The sequence below is a fragment of the Tursiops truncatus genome, chromosome 1 (assembly GCF_011762595.2).
Source record: "Tursiops truncatus isolate mTurTru1 chromosome 1, mTurTru1.mat.Y, whole genome shotgun sequence".
In the NCBI taxonomy this organism is placed as follows: domain Eukaryota; kingdom Metazoa; phylum Chordata; class Mammalia; order Artiodactyla; family Delphinidae; genus Tursiops; species Tursiops truncatus.
This window is the reverse complement of record NC_047034.1, coordinates 109,934,163-109,953,846: the sequence shown is the minus strand read 5'-3', so window position 1 is coordinate 109,953,846 and position 19,684 is coordinate 109,934,163. Positions and strand designations below refer to the sequence as shown.

The 19,684-nt window shown below is 36.2% G+C and overlaps 2 protein-coding genes across 8 annotated transcripts in view; one reads left to right on the top strand and one right to left on the bottom strand.

Annotated features, from left to right (window-relative positions):
• The window catches only part of SPATA1 (spermatogenesis associated 1), a 93,355-nt gene that overhangs the window by 42,155 nt on the left and 31,516 nt on the right, over nucleotides 1–19,684 (top strand). For 4 of the 7 annotated variants that reach the window (XR_012324031.1, XR_012324030.1, XR_012324028.1 and 1 more), the window contains one exon: nucleotides 1,130–5,843. The gene's annotated coding sequence lies outside the window, so the exon portion shown is untranslated. Of the gene's footprint in view, nucleotides 1–1,129; nucleotides 5,844–19,684 lie in introns of those variants that run through there. The other 3 variants (XR_012324029.1, XR_012324027.1, XM_073787964.1) reach the window with 1 other exon arrangement.
• CTBS (chitobiase) lies at nucleotides 2,847–18,806 on the bottom strand. Its single transcript, XM_073794464.1, is given in 7 exon segments — nucleotides 2,847–3,038; nucleotides 6,299–6,445; nucleotides 6,837–6,934; nucleotides 8,847–9,018; nucleotides 15,419–15,513; nucleotides 15,516–15,620; nucleotides 18,626–18,806. Coding segments are annotated over 7 exon segments (990 nt in total).

The following is a 19,684-nucleotide window of genomic DNA, read 5'->3' as shown; positions in this document are numbered from 1 at the left end:
AATACCTCCAGTGCCTTCATTTATGACTCTCTCAATGCTCTTTTCTTCTGGAAAGCATACAAATTAGTTCTTACCATTTTTGTATATTTTAATTTTATAAATATTACATATAAATGTTTTGAACCCAAATTAGAATTATTAGTGAAAAAACAGGAAACACAAGTGGAAAAAAAGAAATCCAAGTTTTCAGCTTATGCACTGGGGGAAAAAAATCCTACATTTAACCATAGTGCCTAATTGTCACATAGTAAACATTATAAGAATTTTTTATTGATTTCTGAATGATTTACCCCAAACTACCCATAAGATACAGAACTAAGGGGCAGAAAACCTAGCTTGACTGTTGCAACCATGTTCAAGATAATATAGCAGTATCAGTGCTTCTCAAAGTTCAATGTAATGTCACCTGGGGATCCTGTTAAAATTAGCAGGATCTGACTCAGTAGGTCTGAGGGGAGGCCTGAAAGTCTTCAGTACTAACAAACTCCCAGGTGATGCTTATCCACAGACAATACTTGGAATAGCAAGAGCTCTGGTACCAGATGGTTTAAGTTTGAATCCTGGCTGTGCCACTTACTAGTTTTATGCCTTGAGCAAGTTACTTAACTTCTAGGCATCTCAGTTTCCTCAACTGTAAAATGGGGAGAAATAACAGTATCTGCTTCAATTAAAAATTTGAAAGTATCATAGTACACTTAGAAGAGCACTTGCCACACTTATATTTCTTAAGTACTTATTCAGTTTCTAAGGGCTGGGAATTAAGGTTTTGGGGAATTTTTTTTAGGAGGCAGAGGTTTTTTGTTTTTACTACTTTCTTTGCACAATGAGAACAGATTTTGAAATAAGCAAAAGACAAAATTCTTTCTCACTCTAGTTTTTTAGAACCGTTTAATTTTATCATGCCTATGTACTAATAAATGAAATTATTTGGTAGCATATCTAGCATGCGTATTCAAAGGGACTTATGAACTACACATTTACCATAGTAATCCAGTGCAAGTGAAGGCATTGAAGGAAAATGAGAGAAGACATGAAAGCTGTCATAAAAGCCCTTATTTATATGACGATTATATAATTTTAGAAAGGTAAGATGAAAGTTCATTTTTGAAAGTCAATTGTTCTTTTATAGATGAGAAAACAAGCAGTTTCAGATTTACGCACATTGAAAGCTGAACTGGCACAGAAGAAATTTATTACATCTTTTCAATCTCAATAAGGTATGTTAACTTAAAATTTTTGTTTGTTAAAAAACTTACTTGAACAGATTTGTTTAACCGTTGTTCTCCTTGTTTTCATATAAATTATAAGTTTTACATCTTTTCCTTTTTCATGTGCTTATTATACAGTGTTTCAGGAAATATTAGATGTAAAAAAGCAAAATGGTGTCTGTTTGACTGTTTTTGAAGGTTTCAGATGTGTAACATATTATTTTACAGTACTATATTTCATTATTTTCATTTTTTAATAGTCTTAAAATGTAATACCTAGAATGACTGTAATATGAAAAATCATATATTTTAATAAATATGAATCTAACTTGCATCTACAGCTATGTAGAGATTAGTACTAAGAATTTAAATTTTTTAAATTTATTTTAAAAATACAGAGACAGCAGTAATTCAGCAAGTACTATGGAAAATGGTTGGTTTTACTTTGCCGTAAATAATTGTGCAAGTAGGAAATGAAATATTCTCATAACAGATGACTGAATTGTCATTTATTCAAATTTGGAGAGAGAAAAATGTACAGGGAAGGCAGGATTTATGTAAATCCAGAGTTTAAGGATGCAGATTTCTAATCTAAGTATTTATAGGAACTAATATAAGTTCTACACAATATTCTTCTTAATTGCCTTGAGAAAGGAAACTGAGACCTCTGTACATTTCTTTGCACAAAATGTCTCTTTTAGAAAGAAAAAAACAGTTGAGAAACCAATGTCTTTAGATAATTAAAAGTAAAATGCAGATATAGAAAATGAAAAAAATTTAACCATGGAAACAAAACTAACCAAGAAATATATTATAGATGTCCATAAATGAAGGAATATTAATAATTGGAAGGGTAAATGCCAATGAATAGAATCGGGTTCAACACCAGGTTTTTCATAAACATTTCAGATATAACCTCAAAAAAATAATTTAGTTGGAAAATATTAGGTGGCTCTAACCTACTAATTCAAAATATTAGTACTAAGTTATCTTGTATTTTCTAAGTATTTTGATCCTTTATATTCATTATTCCCCCCCCCCTCTGGAGGCATAAGTGAGTTTAATTCAGGTGACTCAGAGAACATGAGTGCTGTATGGAATCAGGAAGGAGAAAAATGATTTGCATCAAATGAACCTAAAGACACAAAATTGCAGGTTTTAAATTTAGATTTATTGAATAAAAAATATAGAGCAAACTGATTCCCAAAGACTGAATTTTTAAAAATATATTTCTAAGCAAAAAATTTCTACTTCAAATTATACATATTTTAGAAATTAGCATTGATTGGTAAGCATATATTTTAATATGGAAGAAATTTTAGCATAATAAAATTGTGAAAGCAGTTGTTCCCAACTATAATATTAAACATCATACAGAGGAATATTTGATATGGTAGGTTAACTTGTTTCTTACCTTTATGTTGTTGTACACTGAAGATATAAATAGGTATGTATTTTTCAAATTCAAACAGTCAAAGCATTTCTTTATTCTTTATCTGTTTTTGAGTACACTAATAACTAAAATATGTAGCAATCTGAAAAAAGGTATATATTTTTTAATCTCTTCAAGAAACTAGATCTGTTTAAACAGATCATTTTTCTAAACCTTAATAGTTTAACAAAAGATGTTCATCTCTGTCACAGCTTTGGTTTTAAAGCTTTCCACATTTCTTCAGTTTGCTGTTTGTCTATAGCATCTCCAGAGTAGTCAAGACAGTTTGCATGCCACATGCCAATGCCGAGTAAGCCACGGTTTTGTACATATGCTGCCTTTAGAGAAATGCTCTGAGGGTCATCATACCACACTTGATGAAAATGGCCAGCCTGATCCTATACAAATAAATTAAAATGTAACTTTAAAGTATTCAGTGCAATAAGAGGGAAAGGTGTTTCTTAAATCCAGTGATTCAAGAAGGAATCAATGAAATAATAAAAGTTTTAGGGCATACATAATACTTTCCATGGTTCTATATGTAATACTTTCTAGATATCATTGCTTATGGCACTTTTACAACAATAGAGATTACACAAATGAGCCTCCCAGTATATCCTATTTAAAATCCTTCTCATGCCCTAAGATTCTTTCCTTGCTCTGATCTGATGATTATCAACCAAGATGTACTGTACACATTTGAATCACTTGTGAGGGCTTTTAAAAACAGATTCTTGGGACCCACACCACATGAAACCTATTGAATCAAAATCTTCCAGGGCTAGTGCTATAACATATATTTATTTGTTTCTTTATGTTATGTTTTAATGTTCCATTAGGTGATTCTGATATGTAGCCAAGGTTAAGGAGAATCACTGCTTTTGTCCTCTAAAACCAGCTTATATACTTTTTGGGATTTCCTTACAGTTCCTGGAAATGTGCCTAGTTAGGAGCTCAACAGGTGATTTTGTTTATGATGAATGTCAGTGGACAAAGAAAACATCTCCTTTTCTAGGTCTTACAGAATTGAGTCTAAGAGCCTGTTGGGTCTGGACCCCATGGGTGACTTAGGTACCCACCTAAGAACCACAAACTAGAAACTAGTCTTATGCTCACCTTCCACCCTGTAAAGTCCTTCTCCCCAGCATCACTTGCCTCTATCTAGTGCTAAACACAGTCTCTTTTAGAAGGTATGTAAGCTATGGATAAAGGATAAAAGAAAGAGGAAAGGAGCAGAATTAGGCAAAAGGGTAAAGGAAGAGAAAAAGATAGGAAGTAAAAATAGAATGATCTGTGATTTAAAATAATTTACTGATTTTTATATACGTGTGGGGAACTCTTTAAAGACAGTTCTCAATGAATACCAGTAATATTTCTATTTATGGTAGCACCACGAGAATTAGAATCATCTCCTAAGATGACTGCTTTAAAGGACAATAGTCACTTGGTAAATGAATAAGCTATGGCATATTTAAGTATAGTAGATTCATTACATACAAGCATATCTCATACTATATCTTATATTCCGTTCTTTAAAATCTTTAGAACTAGAAAAAGCTATACATGCTCTAGTTCCAATTGTGATTCAATATTAAAAGGCAACTTGCAAAACCTGTACCTAAATATAGAAAGATTTATTTTTGTAGAGTCAGGGGCAAACCCAAAGACATGCACCTTTGAATTTTGCCATCATTCTAGCTAGTACTTTGAGCCTTTTTGATATGTTAAGAAATTTCAAATGCCTCAAATAGTGAAGGATCAAAGGATAAAAAACTGAGTATATGTAAGTTTGACAGATGTCTGGTTAAGGAATGTATGCCTCCAAGAATATTGAGTGCAAGATGAAGCTGCTATTGCTGAGACAGCATAAGAAAGCAGAATGATTCTCTTCAGTTAAAACAAAAACTTGATTTGGGTTGCTGTGGAATTTTACAATGAATGAAGAAGAACAAATTGGTTATAAATAGATGGTTGTCTGAAGTGCCATTAAATGAATGGTTTTCAAGGCTCATCAAAATGTTTTCTGAGTTCTAAAATCTTAAAGAATGTGTCTTCTTATGCATTAAGGAAAAAATAAGTCAGGAATTACAAAAAACAGTACATCATAGGGTAAAGTATTTATTCTAAATTACATATTTCCAAACTATGTATAATTGGTTAAACAAACCCTTTACCAAACTGATATCCATGAAACACTGTTCCCCTGCATGTTTCTAAGAGTGCTAGGAAACAGGGTTCTATGTTAAGCAATTAAATGGCTTTATGTACTGTAGTACATCTTAAATCCTTGAATATAATGTTATATATTATAAATCTCCAAGAGAGACTTACAGTTTATAGTGTTTTCCAAATATATTTGGCCATGGCACATGCATGCGTATTTGTGTGTGTTTGTGTTTTTTTAGTATATTCTTTTTATGTTTAATCTTTAAAATGAAAAAAATATATACAATTTTAAAGGTTACTTTCCATTTACAGTTATTACAAAATGCTGGCTATATTCCTTGTGTTGTACAATACATCCTTGAGCCTATCTTAAACCCAACAGTTTGTACCTCCCCCTCCCCCACCCCTGTCTTGCCCATCGCCCCTACTCTTCCCACTGGTAACCACTAGTGTGTGTGGGTGTGTGTGTGTCTATGTGTTATTAACAGTTCCCAGAACAGAGTTCTATAAATACTTTTTGGTAAAGACAGGATCACAGTGTACCCTAGTTTAATGTTTATACTTAAGATTCTAAAGTTTAAAAAGCTCTACACTAAAGCCTTCTACATAATTGATATACAGGCATGTACATGTATATCAATTATAATTTATTAAATTTGTATATTTGCAGTCATCCTTTTGTAAATGGGTACCAGACCATTAGAAAGAAATATAAATTGTTGCTGGAATTAACGTTCATCATATCATTTTAGGGTTCCTTTTGTAGTAACATAATTCAAGGTAAATTAAAGATGGTTTGTACTTAGATTTTTGAGGTGTGAAAAAGTTTTTATTATGCTAAAGGTAAACTATGGAAAAGATAACTTTTCTTTGTCCCTTTGGTATGGCAATTCCTATTTATCAAACACTACCTGAGAGAATTGCTAGTCATTTACTCTGTTTCTTCAAGTTTCTGTTTGTAATATTTTTGTCTCTAATTTTTAATTTTGTTGGATATCACATAGTTTGAATTGTGGAATAAATTTGAAATGATACCATTTTCCATTGTGAAGTCCCTGATGACACATCTCCTGTTCTCAGCCTCATTCCTCCCTATATAAGAGCCTCATCAGAATTTTGAGGCTACTTTGAAATAGAGGTTTTCAGAGCAAGTAACCCATTTTGGCCCAAAGCTCTTTCAAAAGCCACAGACATCATTTATAATTGACAACTCTTAAGGAAATCCTGTTTGTGACACACATGTTTTTATTATATCATCTAAAATGACAAGTGGCCCATGCAGAGCAGTTCCACTATTAGCATAACTTGAATTGCTCACAAGGGAAGTAAAGTTCCTGATTACACAGATTCAAAGACAAGTCTACTCATGTAAACAGCAGTCTGTATGTTGTACCCTATAAGAAAACTGATAGAAAATCTTACTTTCAAATATGTAATTATGAAAATACACAATTATGAAAACTAAAGATTGATAACTTGTGAAAAGTCTTACTTGATAGTGATAATAAGGAGACTGCTGAATTTTATCCCACAGTCTTCCAGAAGTAGAACTATTTACTTGCTTCATGATCATTTGATAGGCCACCTGACGGTATACAGCATCTTTACAAGGGTATTTTGCAGTGGTACAAACATGATTCTAGAAATGCAAACATGTTCATGTTATAGATTATCAATTAAGCAAATCTTAAGCAATTAAGCAAATCCAAAAATATAATAAAATTATTTATTAGACATAAAATATATACTATAGATAGATAACCTGACTATATGGAATAAAAGTTAAATTTCATTACTAAATAGAAATATAATATTCAGAAACTTGTATGAGATTTAATTATTTAAAATAAACTGTCTACATTTTAGTATCAAACTATATTAAATAAATTCTCAATAAAGTGTATATATTCTATATAGAGAGAAATTTCTAAATTATAAATAAAATGAAGTTTATATAGAGGAAACAAAACAGACTCTAAAAAATATAATAGAAAGAGAAAAAAATTACATAAGAAATGATCTGTTCTTACCACTGATAGATTTTGGCAGGTATAATCATAACCATACCAGGGAATACCCATTACAAGTTTCTTAGGGTTAATGCCTATCTTGATGTAGTCATCATATCCTAACCAAATAGGAACAGAAAAAGCATATTTTTTTCTCTTCATATGTCTACTAATGTGTTCATACAAGCTATGCAACCACTCAGAATCCAAGTTTGTAACAACAGGTACATTTATGTAAAATATTAATATGGTGTTTCTCGAATATATTATAAAAGTCATCTCTTAAGAACTATAAATTTGGTATCACTTTCTAAACAATTTCTTTTTGAATAATAGAAAATATTCAAAACAATTTAGATCAAATTGAAGCAAAAAATTCACAAAATTTAATTTTAGGAACAATGACACATTTTAGTAACAATGACACATTTTAGGAAAGCATGCTAATTGTGTCTATTAACTGCTAAGGCATGGATTTGATATTCTAGATTCTAAAGCTTTAAAAAAAGTTCTATAAGTCTTAAACTTTCTGGCAGGTGTGGTCTCACAATTACTTACAGAACACACAAGTGTTCCACATTTTATCAATATCCTATAAGCATGGATTACAGCTTGGGATAAGGAATGACCCCATCTTACTCTGTAGCAGATAATCTGTAGTTATAGGAAACAAAGAGAAAAATGAACAAATTCCTGGTACTATCAATCCCTTTCTTGCCCATGCTGCAAATTATGTTTTCCCACCAAGATATGTTCCAAGATTAGCTAGAATGTTGAGTAAATTTGCTGTTTTTCAGAGGCTTTAAAGTTATTGTGTACTGTTAAATATCCAAGAGAGGGGTGGAGTATGCATCATTTCCCAAACATATTTGATAATGAACCTTTTATTGATATACATAATTATCATCTCTTTCATAAACACAGTTGGCAAACATTGGGTTAAATAATTATTTTGTATTATAACACAAATTATTTTTCAAATTTTAAATAGTATATGCTTATGATCAGACTATTCTATCCAGACAATTAGGACGTGATAAAATGAGGCCAGGGTCTATGATTTTACCTCTATATGAAAAATAAAATAATTTTTATTTATTACTCAACACTTAAATCTATGCTAACTATCCCAGAAGATCTCACTTAAGTCCAAAAGATAGCAAGCAATCTTTAATTCAATTGGTTGATGGGATATAAACCAATCCAAACTTTGGAAAGGATAATGCAAAGCCCACATCATATGAATGACAGATCAGAAGTACTCCTTTTTTTTTTTCTTGCGGTACGCGGGCCTCTCACTGTTGTGGCCTCTCCCGTTGCGGAGCACAGGCTCCAGACGCGCAGGCTCAGCGGCCATGGCCCACGGGCCCAGCCGCTCCGCGGTATGTGGGATCTTCCCGGACCGGGGTACGAACCCGTGTGCCCTGCATCGGCAGGTGGGCTCTCAACCACTGCGCCACCAGGGAAGCCCCAGAAGTACTCTTAATTCTAATAGGAATACAATTTTTAATGTAGCATGGGTACTAATAGTAAATGCCAAATAAGATAAAGCCAGTCCTATCAATCATGTATAATAGGTACTCACATTATAGCTACCTTTGCTATTAAATTATTTAACATTGGTTATTTCAACAAAAATATTCTATCAAATTCTAAGTAAGCAAATATCTTCTTCGTGTAACTTTCTGACAAGAGTGTTGACTTGAAGTTAGAACACCTGCTTGAGTTCTAACCATATAATACTTAATAGCTGTGCAATCATGAGAAATTAACACCCTTCATCTTATCTATAATAGAGGGTTAATATAATACACCTACCTCCCAAGACTTTTTAGAGGTAATTGAAAACTTCAGAACTTTAAAACTTTTTGTAAACTTTAAAGCTCTCAAATTAAGAGGTTTTTATATGTTTCAAGAAAGCGTTACAAATGGAAAAGGTATACAAATGACTTAGAAATACTAAAATATATCTTAATGCTTGAAGTTATAGAATTAATATCGCTGATAAATGATTGTTTTGTGAATTCTTACCAGTTAATGTCTTAGTATAGGGAGAATTGGCTCCTGCAATACATTGTGACCAGACCAGACTTTGTTCACCATAAGACATCACAAAGAGAAAGTCACAAGCATCTGCAATTCCAGTATAATTATAGCACCTCCTACCTAAGCAGTTTGGAGACCAAGATGCATCAAATGTTACCTGTGGGAAAACCATTTTATGTAACATGATCAAATATGCATATTATGGCAGATGTTTTGTTGATTATATATTCTCTTGCCTCATATTACTCCCCCCCTCAAAAAGAACCACTTATGTGTCTGACTTAAGGTTTGACATGTATGGAACTAGAACAATTCTAAGAAATATATTTTTTGCCTACACGGACTGACCCAGACATATATTTTGGACAATGTTTTGGACATATATTTAGATAATGGACATATATTTGGACACAGGCATATTTGGACACAGGCATATTTGGACATATACAATGACCAGGAGAAGGCACTGTGTAGAAGAGGAGTTTAAAGTCACATGCCTCCAGAGGACAGACTAGCAACTCGACTGACTGAAGGAAACTGGTGTAATCACAGTAGGGTATGGTAGGACCCATACGCAACTAGAGAGTAAAAGCACACTAAAAGAATTCAGATACGAAAGTTCTTAAAAATATCATGCAAGCTAAATAGGTCATCTCTTGGCACAAGCTTACTGGACTGTGTTGGCAGCTTGAGCCCTTGATTTACAATTACTTTACATGGTAAGTTTAGTCCAACATTATAGTTAAAGAGTAGTGGTGTTTTATGGCTACAAGTATAAATTAATCAACTCAAAATGTTAAACAAATCACTTAAATGGTCTTATTTTATGGAAATATTCAAATAAAACTTGAGTGTTAAATTATCTTTCATTTTTGAATAGTGAGCCAGTCCTCAATAAGGATGAATCTCTTTCAAAGATTTATTGCCGGGATTCCCTGGTGGCGCAGTGGTTAAGAGTCCGCCTGCCGATGCAGGGGACATGGGTTCGTGCCCCGGTCCGGGAAGATCCCACGTGCCGCGGAGCGGCTGGGCCCGTGAGCCATGGCAGCTGGGCCTGCGCATCCGAAGCCTATGCTTCGTAACGGGAGAGGCGCAACAGTGAGAGGCCTGCGTACCGCAAAAAAAAAAAAAAAAAGATTTATTGCCTTAAGATGTTGGTCAAACGGTCAAACTTTCAGTTACAAAATAAATAAGTTCCGAGACCTAATGTAAAAAAAAAAAAAGATTTATTGCCTTAACTGAATATTAATTAGCTTTATTTTATTAATATAGGTCTGCAAACATTCTAAAGCTTCATTAAAAGTTTTCTTCTTAATTAGGCTCTCAATAAATGTATTGATTAATATTACAAAAAATTGAGGTATTTTAGTTAAATTTTTACACTTTGGCTAATTTATTCTACTATAACTCTTTTTAGGACTTTCTCAAAATTCTCTCTGTAATTCTTTCATTATTAACACTAAAGGAAGCTCTGCTTTGTAAGTCTAGGCTTTCCCCAAAGCTCTCCAGCAAAATAGGTTATAAAGTGAAATTTTTACATATTGGACTTCATTTTATCACTGTCCCCTCTTACAAAATGGAAGTATAATAAGGTAATAGAGAAAGTGATTACCTCTAAGCAGGTAAATTTCAAATCCATTTTGTAAGTCCTTACCTCTCTCCTGAGCAGTGAGAATATTTTCACCTGGGCTTCCTGTCATGGATAATCTCATATTTTTGAGAAGGCAGCATTATTAGAAAAGAAATTAGAAAAGAAATCAAAAGACTTTGGTTCTTTTCTTGGCTCTCTTATAACTAGGTTATTTCATTTTAAATATCTGATCTGTTTTCCCACATGTAACAATGAAGGTGTAGAAAGAATTCTTCAAGAGCACTTCTAGCTCTTTAATTCTGTGATCACAAATTCTATAATCCTAAATTATCATCTTTTCCCAAAAACTCATTTCTCCTTGCTGGGGCTCTATATTAGTCATTTTTTTCTGGTCACCAGTTTAAGAACCTTTGGGCCATTTTGTGACTCTTCTTCCCTCACACCCCATAACTAATCTCACATTTTCCTTTGAGTGGCCTCTCACAGTTTTTCTGCCCATTCCTTTCCATTAATTAATTAATTCAATGAATATTGAACACTTGCTGAGTGTTAGGGTTATGCCATCATCCCAGTTCAAACCATAAATACCAAGTTATTGGATTACTGGGTTAGTCCTTACAGGTCTCTCTTTCTCCTCTAGACTTTTTTACGTACTACCATAAATAATCTTCCCCAAATACTTTCTATACACATTACCCATTACATACAGAATAAAATGCATACTCTTCAGTGTCACATCCTGGATCTTCCACAATCTGGTTCATCTTGGCAACTCTACTTCCCACTAACTTAATTAACATGAACTTGACATAGCAGCCCAAATGGCTCTACTTGCCCCTCAAACATGGAAATAGACATTCCTACTGCAAAATCTTTGCTCAGTCTCTTCCCCCTTGCTCTTTCACTATAGCTTAATCAGGACTAGCAAATAAGTTCCCATATATTAATTCTACCCTATTAACAACAGCAATCTAGAGAATGAGGGAAAAGTTTCTGAGACCAAAATGTGTGAGGAGAGGAGTACGGTGGCTTGCATACCAGGTATTTGCTATTCTTGATCTAAATTGTACTCATCTGAAAAGCTGAATTCCACACTGACAAACCTTCCGTACTTGTATAAAGCCACAGAGTTGTTGATCGTTACATCATTTATTATTTTTCCAGTGACTCTCAAATTCATGTTGACCAACTACACCAGAATCACCTATCACACTTGGTAAAAATACAGTTCCTAGAATCTATGCCAGAGTCAACTTCTGGGCATATTTTTAACAAGCACTCCCAGGTGATTCTGAGATAGATTTAGAGTTATTAGTTTATACTATATATATCCTACTTAACTAGACTTAAAATTTTGAAAGGCAGGTATCATTCATATATTCAATAAGTATTTTTTAAACATTGTGTTAGACATCAAGGAACTGGTCCCTGCCTTCAAAAAACTCACTGTCTAGCCTAGCAGTTTTTTCTCAGCTTTACTAAGGTATAATAGACAAGTAAAATTGTAATATATTTTAAGTGTACAATATGATGATATGCATATATATGCAAAAGTATTCCCATCAAGTTAATTAACATAGCCATCGCCTTATTTATTTTGGTGATAACACTAAAATTCTACTCTCAGCAAATTTCAAATTATACAATACAGTACGATCAACTATAGTCATCATGTTATGCACTAAATCCTCAGACCTTATTCATCTTACAACAAAGTTTATACCTTTTACCAGCCTAACTGTATCTAACTACAGTTTCCTTATTGACGTTTCCCTATTGATTATTTGTCTGAATAAGCTGTCCATTGCTGAAAGTGGAGTACTAAAGTCCTCTACTATTATATTGCTGTCTGTTTCTCCCTTCAGATATCTTAGTGTTTATTTAATACATTTGGGTGCTCTGATGTGGAGCACCCACAATAAATATTTGAAATTGTTATATCTTCTTGATGAACTGACCCTTTTATAATTATATAATGAACTTTGTCTCTTGTTACCATTTTTGGCTTAAAGTCTATTTTGTCTGATATAAATATAGCTACCCCTGCTCACTTTTGGTTTCCATTTGCCTGGAACTAGTTTTTCAATCCTTTCATTTTTAGTCTATGTGTGTCCTTAAAGCTGAAGTGAGTCTCTTATAGGCGGCATATAGTTGGATCTTGTTTTTTTTAATCCATTCAGCCACTCTGTGTCTTTTGATTCAAGAATTTAGTCCATTTCCATTTAAAGTAATTACTGATAGGTTTCTACGTAATACTGCCATTTTGTTAATTGTTTTCTGGCTCTTTTCTAATTCCTTTTTTCCTTTCTTCTTTTCTTGCTCTCTTTCTTTGTGATTTGTGATTCCCTGTAGTGGCATGCTTGATTCCTTTCTGATTTTCTTTTGTATATCTAATGTAGGTTTTTGCTTTGTGGTTATCATGTGGCTTATATTAAAAAAAATTTTGTAACTATGTATGGTGATGGAAGTTAACTAGACTTATTGTGGTGATCATTTTGCAATATATACAAATATCAAATCATTATGTTGTACACCTGAAAAAATAATTTTTTAAAACATCTTATAGTTACAACAGTCTATTTTAAACTGTTAACAACTTAGAACACATACAAAAGCTCTACATTTTTAGGGCTTCCCTGGTGGCACGGTGGTTGAGAATCTGCCTGCTAATGCAGGGGACACGGGTTCGAGCCCTGGTCTGGGAGGATCCCATATGCTGCGGAGCAACTGGGCCCGTGAGCCACAACTGCTGAGCCTGCGTGTCTGGAGCCTGTGCTCCGCAACGGGAGAGGCCGCTGTAGTGAGAGGCCCGCGCACCGCGATGAAGAGTGGCCCCCGCCTGCCACAACTAGAGAAAGCCTTCGCACAGAAACGAAGACCCAACGCAGCAAAAATAAATTGATTAATTAATAAACTCCTACCCCCAACATCTAAAAAAAAAAAAAAAAAAAACTATATAAAAAAAAAAGCTCTACATTTTTATACTCCACCACCCGACATTTTATGTTTTGGATGTCAAAATTTACATCATTTTTTATGTGTCCACTAACAAATTATTGTATAGTTTTTTTTAAGAAGGAAACATCCTAATGTGTTCCTTTATAACTTCTGTAATATACTTTTTTATTGACGTATAGTTAATTTAAAGTGTTGTGTTAGTTTCAGGTGTATAGCGAAGTAATTCAGTTGTACATATATATATACCTATTCTTTTTCAGATTCTTTTCCATTATAGGTTATTACAAGATATTGAATATAGTTCCCTGTGCTATACAGTAGGTCCTTTTTGTTTATCTGTTTTGTATATAGTAGTGTGTATATGTTAATCCCAAACTACTAATTTATCTCCCCCCTACTGCCCCCCCACCACTATCCCCTTTGGTAATCATAAGTTTGTTTTCTTTGTCTGTGAGTCTATTTCTGTTTTATAAATAAGTTTATTTGTATCACTTTTTAGATTCCACATATAAGTGATAACATACGATATTTGTCTCTGTCTGACTTCATTTAATATGATTATCTCTAGGTCCATCCATGTTGCTGCAAATGGCACTATTTCATTTTTTATGGCTGAGTAATATTCCATTGTGTATATATACCACATCTTCTTTATCCAGTCACCTGTCAGCAGACATTTAGGTTGCTTCCATGTGTTGGCTATTGTAAATAGTGCTACTATGAACACTGAGGTGAATATATCTTTTCGAATTATAGTTTTGTCTGGGTATATGCCCAGGAGTGGGACTGCAGGATCATATGGCAACTCTATTTTTAGTTTTTTAAGGAATCTCCATACTGTTCTCCATAGTGACTGCACCAATTTACATTCCCATCAACAGTGTAGGAGAGTTCCTTTTTCTCCACTCCCTATCCAGCATTTATTATTTGTAGACTTTTTTTTTTTTTTTAAAGAAGATGTTGGGGGTAGGAGTTTATTAATTATTTATTTATTTTTGCTGTGTTGGGTCTTCGTTTCTGTGCGAGGGCTTTCTCTGGTTGTGGCAAGCGGGGGCCACTCTTCATCGCGGTGCTCAGGCCTCTCAATATCACGGCCTCTCTTGTTGCGGAGCACAGGCTCCAGACGCACAGGCTCAGTAGTTGTGGCTCACGGGCCTAGTTGCTCCGCGGCGTGTGGGATCCTCCAAGACCAGGGCTCGAACCCGTGTCCCCTGCGTTAGCAGGCAGATTCTCAACCACTGCGCCACCAGGGAAGCCCTGTAGAGTTTTTAATGATGGCCATTCTGACTGGTGTGAGGTGACACCTCATTGTAGTTTTGGTTTGCATTTCTCTGAATAAAAATCTCTGGGAGTTGGACCCAGTGTACGTGTGTGTGTTTAATTTTTTTAAGATTCCTGGTTATCTTGGTGTATGACCAGTTTTGAGAATCACTGATCTGGGGCCACACTGTCCTTCTGTTACTCACACATTTCCTGGCAAGATGCCTTATGTTGTGATCTTCTCTCTGATCATGCTCATTATGGTAGTAGGGAAATACTGCCTTTCGTCACAGCACTGACAAGCTCTATGGAATTAGGCTTTGAGCCTTACTGGGCCTTGGGTGCTTTGCAAAGTAATTCAGAGTCTATGGAGCAAGTGAGACACTTCCCCAGAACTACCTCTACTCTTAGGCAAGAGCTGTTTCTGTCCTGCACTGATGAAAGCAGAGCGTGGGCAGCTAAATCCTTCCTGATTCCCATTGCCTATCTAATATTTCTAACTCTGCTGCAAGGCAGGTAGGTGGGGCAATTCCAGTATTGTATCCTGATGTGAATAAAGAACAGATTTGGCACCTTAAAATTTTATAAAACTTATCTAGTTAAGAACTCAAAAGTTCCAGAAAATTTTTTAGGATGTACTGAAACTCTTCCTACTCAATAAAACTGAGATTCTATTTGCCATACCTTCATGAACACATTTTGATAGGAAAGATAAGGGGTTTCCAAAAAACACCAAATGAATTTTTACCTGTGATCCCTCAATTTCATGATGGAAAGAGTCTGCAGTTTCTTTGACTAAAGCAGTTAACGCATAATATTCATGTGATGAACGAGCAACTTCTTGTCTAGATTAATTCCATCCATATATTGTGTTTTGGCCAGCTTAACTTGTTGAGCTAACCAGGATGCTCTTAAAGTAGCATTAATGATATCCCTTATGGATACATCTCCTATGGAAGAAATATACATCTTTTGTACATATATGCTTTTCACAGTTTAATAAAATTTACTTCACAAACTCATTCCAAAGAGATCCAAATGTCTTTAAAACACCTCATAATTTTGGAATACTAAGCCCCAAATTTAAGTTTTCCAAATGAAGAAATAATATATCAAGATCACAGAAAATCATTAGTCATTAATCTTCGAAATAACCATTATGAATAAATAGTAATATTATCAAATTAAAAGAAGAAGTCATGGACTATGGCTAGCTAAGGGTCATCATGCACCCAAAGTAACAATTAAACATTGATCATATGCCAGGCACTGAGAGTACAACAGTGAATAAGACATAGGGGTCCCAATTAATTGGTGGCAGAGGAAATTAGTGGGGCCTGGAAAGTAGGAGACGGTAGGCTAGGAAGAAATAGGGGCAAGTGTCAAGGCCTGGAGGCAGAGTATGGAGGTTTGCTGATGCCTAAAATTTGGAGGGCGACAACAGTGAAGAACCTGAGGGTGGTAGGCAGGGTTAAATCATGAAAGACCTTGAAGCCCTCTTGAGAAATTATCCCAAGGGAAAGGGTTTTAAAAAGAGAATATACATATTTTAGGTATGCATTTTAGAAAAATCCCTTCAGCTGAAGTGGAAACTGGTTTAAAGAGTCAAAACTGGAGGCAGAATATCTAATAGGAAAGCTTTGGAAGAATGCAGGCCAGAGATGATGGTGACCTCAACTAAAGTTGTGGAGCAGTGGAGACTATGAGATAAATGAATAAATCTGGAAGATCCTAAGAAGGCAGAATTAACAGGACTCTGATCCACTGAATGAGTAAGGTAAGAGAAAGGGAGGAGGTTGAAAATACTCAAGTTTCTGGCCACTGCAGATGGACTCATAGATACTGCATTTACTATGAATGATTTCTGGTGAACCTTACTTCTTAGACTAGTACTCAAGTTAAATACTAAGATGGTTGATGTTATGTTTCTCCTGTATTTTTTTCTCCACAGATAATATTAGAAGCACTGATCATTTTTACTTTATCCCAAATAATGTGTTAATTCATTGATTTAGCAAATATTTATTGAATTCCCAGTAAGGTATAGGCAGGGTATATTGTTAGGCATTAGTGACACAGACCAGGTCCATTGGTTATTTAATGCAGTAGATTTAAGGGCTACATGGAAATGCAGGGTGCCATGACAGCATATAAAGGGGACCTGCGACCCTGGTAGGGCAGGAAAACTTCCCTGAGGACTACACTCTTTAGGGGAGGCCAGAAATCTGGGCAATGACCTAGACAGGGGACAGAGGAGGGGTACCAATGCACAAAAAAGAGCATTCTCAGAAGAGTGAACAAAAAAGGGCAAAGGTCTCAATACCTCAGGAGAATTCTGAATTTCTGGAGCCAAAAGAAGGTCAGTGAGGCTGGAGCACAGAACTCCTGAAAGTACATGGAAACAGATGAAACTGATGAAACTACTGAGGTAGGTAGTAGCAGGATCAAGTAGGGCTTTGTAGACCACTGAGGAGTTGCTATGTTCTCCTGAGATGAATGGGAAGCATTAAAGTATTTTAAGCAGAGGATCATAAGATTTGCATTAAAAAATGAGAGAGACAGACAGACACACAGGGAGAGGGGGAGAGAGAAAGGGAGAGCGATATCTATGATCACTGGGCCACTGTGAGGAGAATGGATGGGTGAGGGTGGGGAGAGCTAGCTATAAAAATTAAACCAGGCTTTTCCTAATTTTCTGTCTCCTTTTTGGTTTTTTGTTTATTTTTCAGAATTAACTGTGCATAACCCATTTTTCTACTAGGCAGTTACCCACTGAAATAATAAAAATTACAAAATGTGAAACTGAACAGCCCATTGTTTTTAGACTCTTAGAATCATATTTATGTCACAAACCTTACCCCTATTTCAATTCTGATAACTAAGATTGAATATGTTAAAAATATACAGAGAGCTTGTGATATAATAGAAATACTAAAAAATAGCTTGATGAACCAATTGAATATATAAGGGAAAAAGTAATGCAGTCTAGTCTTTGTCTTTGAAAAATATAGGTCAGTAGAGAGAAAAGACCATTAACCACCAGCATACAAATGAACAAAATTCGGCTTCTTTGCATAATTGGTTTTCTAAATGCCCACAGATGCCGCCTAACCGACTAAGAGGTATTGGGTGCTACAGAAAGTCTTTCAGATGTTAGGCTTACACACTAGGCAGGTTCTCCATAAACACTTCCACCGTTTTTACTTCTTCTAAGCAATTATATTACTTTTTTTAACTGACATTTAAATGTCCCTGCCTCAAATGTAATCTGCTAGATTAAGAACTGGCAATTGTCGCTATGTTTACACAAGAATTGCTCTTTTGGACTGAACTTTTCCACCTGCCTGATGTGTCCAGTTCCTGGTGCAGTCATCAAACTCTAGGCAGACAAGTGGTCTTCACATTACCTCCGAAAGGGTGTTTGCTTAAAGCTGCCCAAGGCCTTATAAATTCTTAGGTGGGTAGATGGAATTTTTACTTAAAGACCTATTTTTATCCCCCTTCTTATGTGGCAGGTATAGAAAAGCAAAGTAAGCAGAACTTTCATTCTTCCACTGGACCGTGGGAGTGCTGAGATTCTTTCAAACTGATCCTCAATTCTCTTGGAAACCAATGGGTGTTGCTACTTAGGAAGTATCTCCTTACCATCTTGCTTATCTGGCCAGACTGCCTGGGGAGAGGCACAGCAGGGCAATGCAAGGAACTTGCACTTAGAGTCAGATCTGGGTTGGAATACTTACTGTGAGACCTGGGAGGAGTTACTCAACCTCTCTGAGCCAAAATTTCCTAATCTTTAAGGCTGAAGGAAATCTGTGGACAGAAAGGGCCCTCCGCGAGCGGTCAAAGCTGGTTTTGCGCCCCCAACACCTCTTTCTCGGGCTCGGTTATTCTACTGTAACTCCTCTTAGGGCCTTGAGGACCAGATCTGGAGCGTCAGGGGAGAGAGGCCACTGACCTCGAAGTCGGGGCGATGAACGATGGGTGATGGGACGGCACAGCGCTGGGGCCTGGCACTGGCAGTCGGCCCCGAGCCCGACGCGCAGCGCCAGGAGCAGTGGCAGCAGCAGAGGAGCCAGCCCCAGGGTCCCGTGCAGCGAGGGAACGAGGCGCCAGCACCGGAGCTGCGGCCAGGCCATGCCAACGGCTCACCAGTCAGCAGAGCTGTCCCGGATTCCCTGGCGGCGCCTGCTTTATGGATGGGAGGGGAGGGGCCGGGCCGAGCTCCCCGGCTGGGCAGGGGAGGAGCTGGGCGGTCGCCAAGTCCGGGGGATCTGGGGCTGCGGGAGAGAAGGACAGAGGCCGAGGCTGCCGTGCCCCTAGCACGTCGAGCCCAGGGAGCCAGGGCCTCGGTGCCCGGCAGACAGTTGACTCAAGTGTATATTGCCTACCATCTATGTGCCTCTCTTTGGCTCTGTGTCATAGTTGTTTGTGTCTTTCTTGTGGAGTCTGAAACTGGAGGGAGTCCTCAAAATGGAGAGAAGTAGGATGCCTTGGAAGGGATGACTGTGCTACATGGTTGGAATGGCCCAAAGATTTTGAAGTTACAGATATCTGTTGAATTAAGACAGCAGTTCGAATACGGCCTCTAATTTCGCCTCCTCCCATGCTTAAACTCCAGTGAAAACCTCAACCCACAAGGGAAGGGAGATGACAGCAACATTTTGGAAGCTTGAAAGCACAAGTATGAGGGGTAAGTGTCCCAGGCCCCAACAGTGCGGAAACTTGAGAAACAACGCAATTTAAACCAGAATCTTCAAAATGTTCCGGAACTACAAGAGATGCCTCAGGAATTAGGGGTGAAGGGGAGATGGAGGTTAGAATGTCCGAAAATAAAGGGGAATAGGTGAAAGCTGCTTGAGGAGCAGTGAAATCTCTAGATCCTTTCTCCAACCTTATGTCTCTGGGCAGCTGCCCCTCTCCCACCCAGGTTGAAGTTTGGAGGGTTAATGCTCTGGGGAGGGTGAATTCTCTGGTACTTGCTCGGGTACCATACCTAAAATAGGATATAACTGAC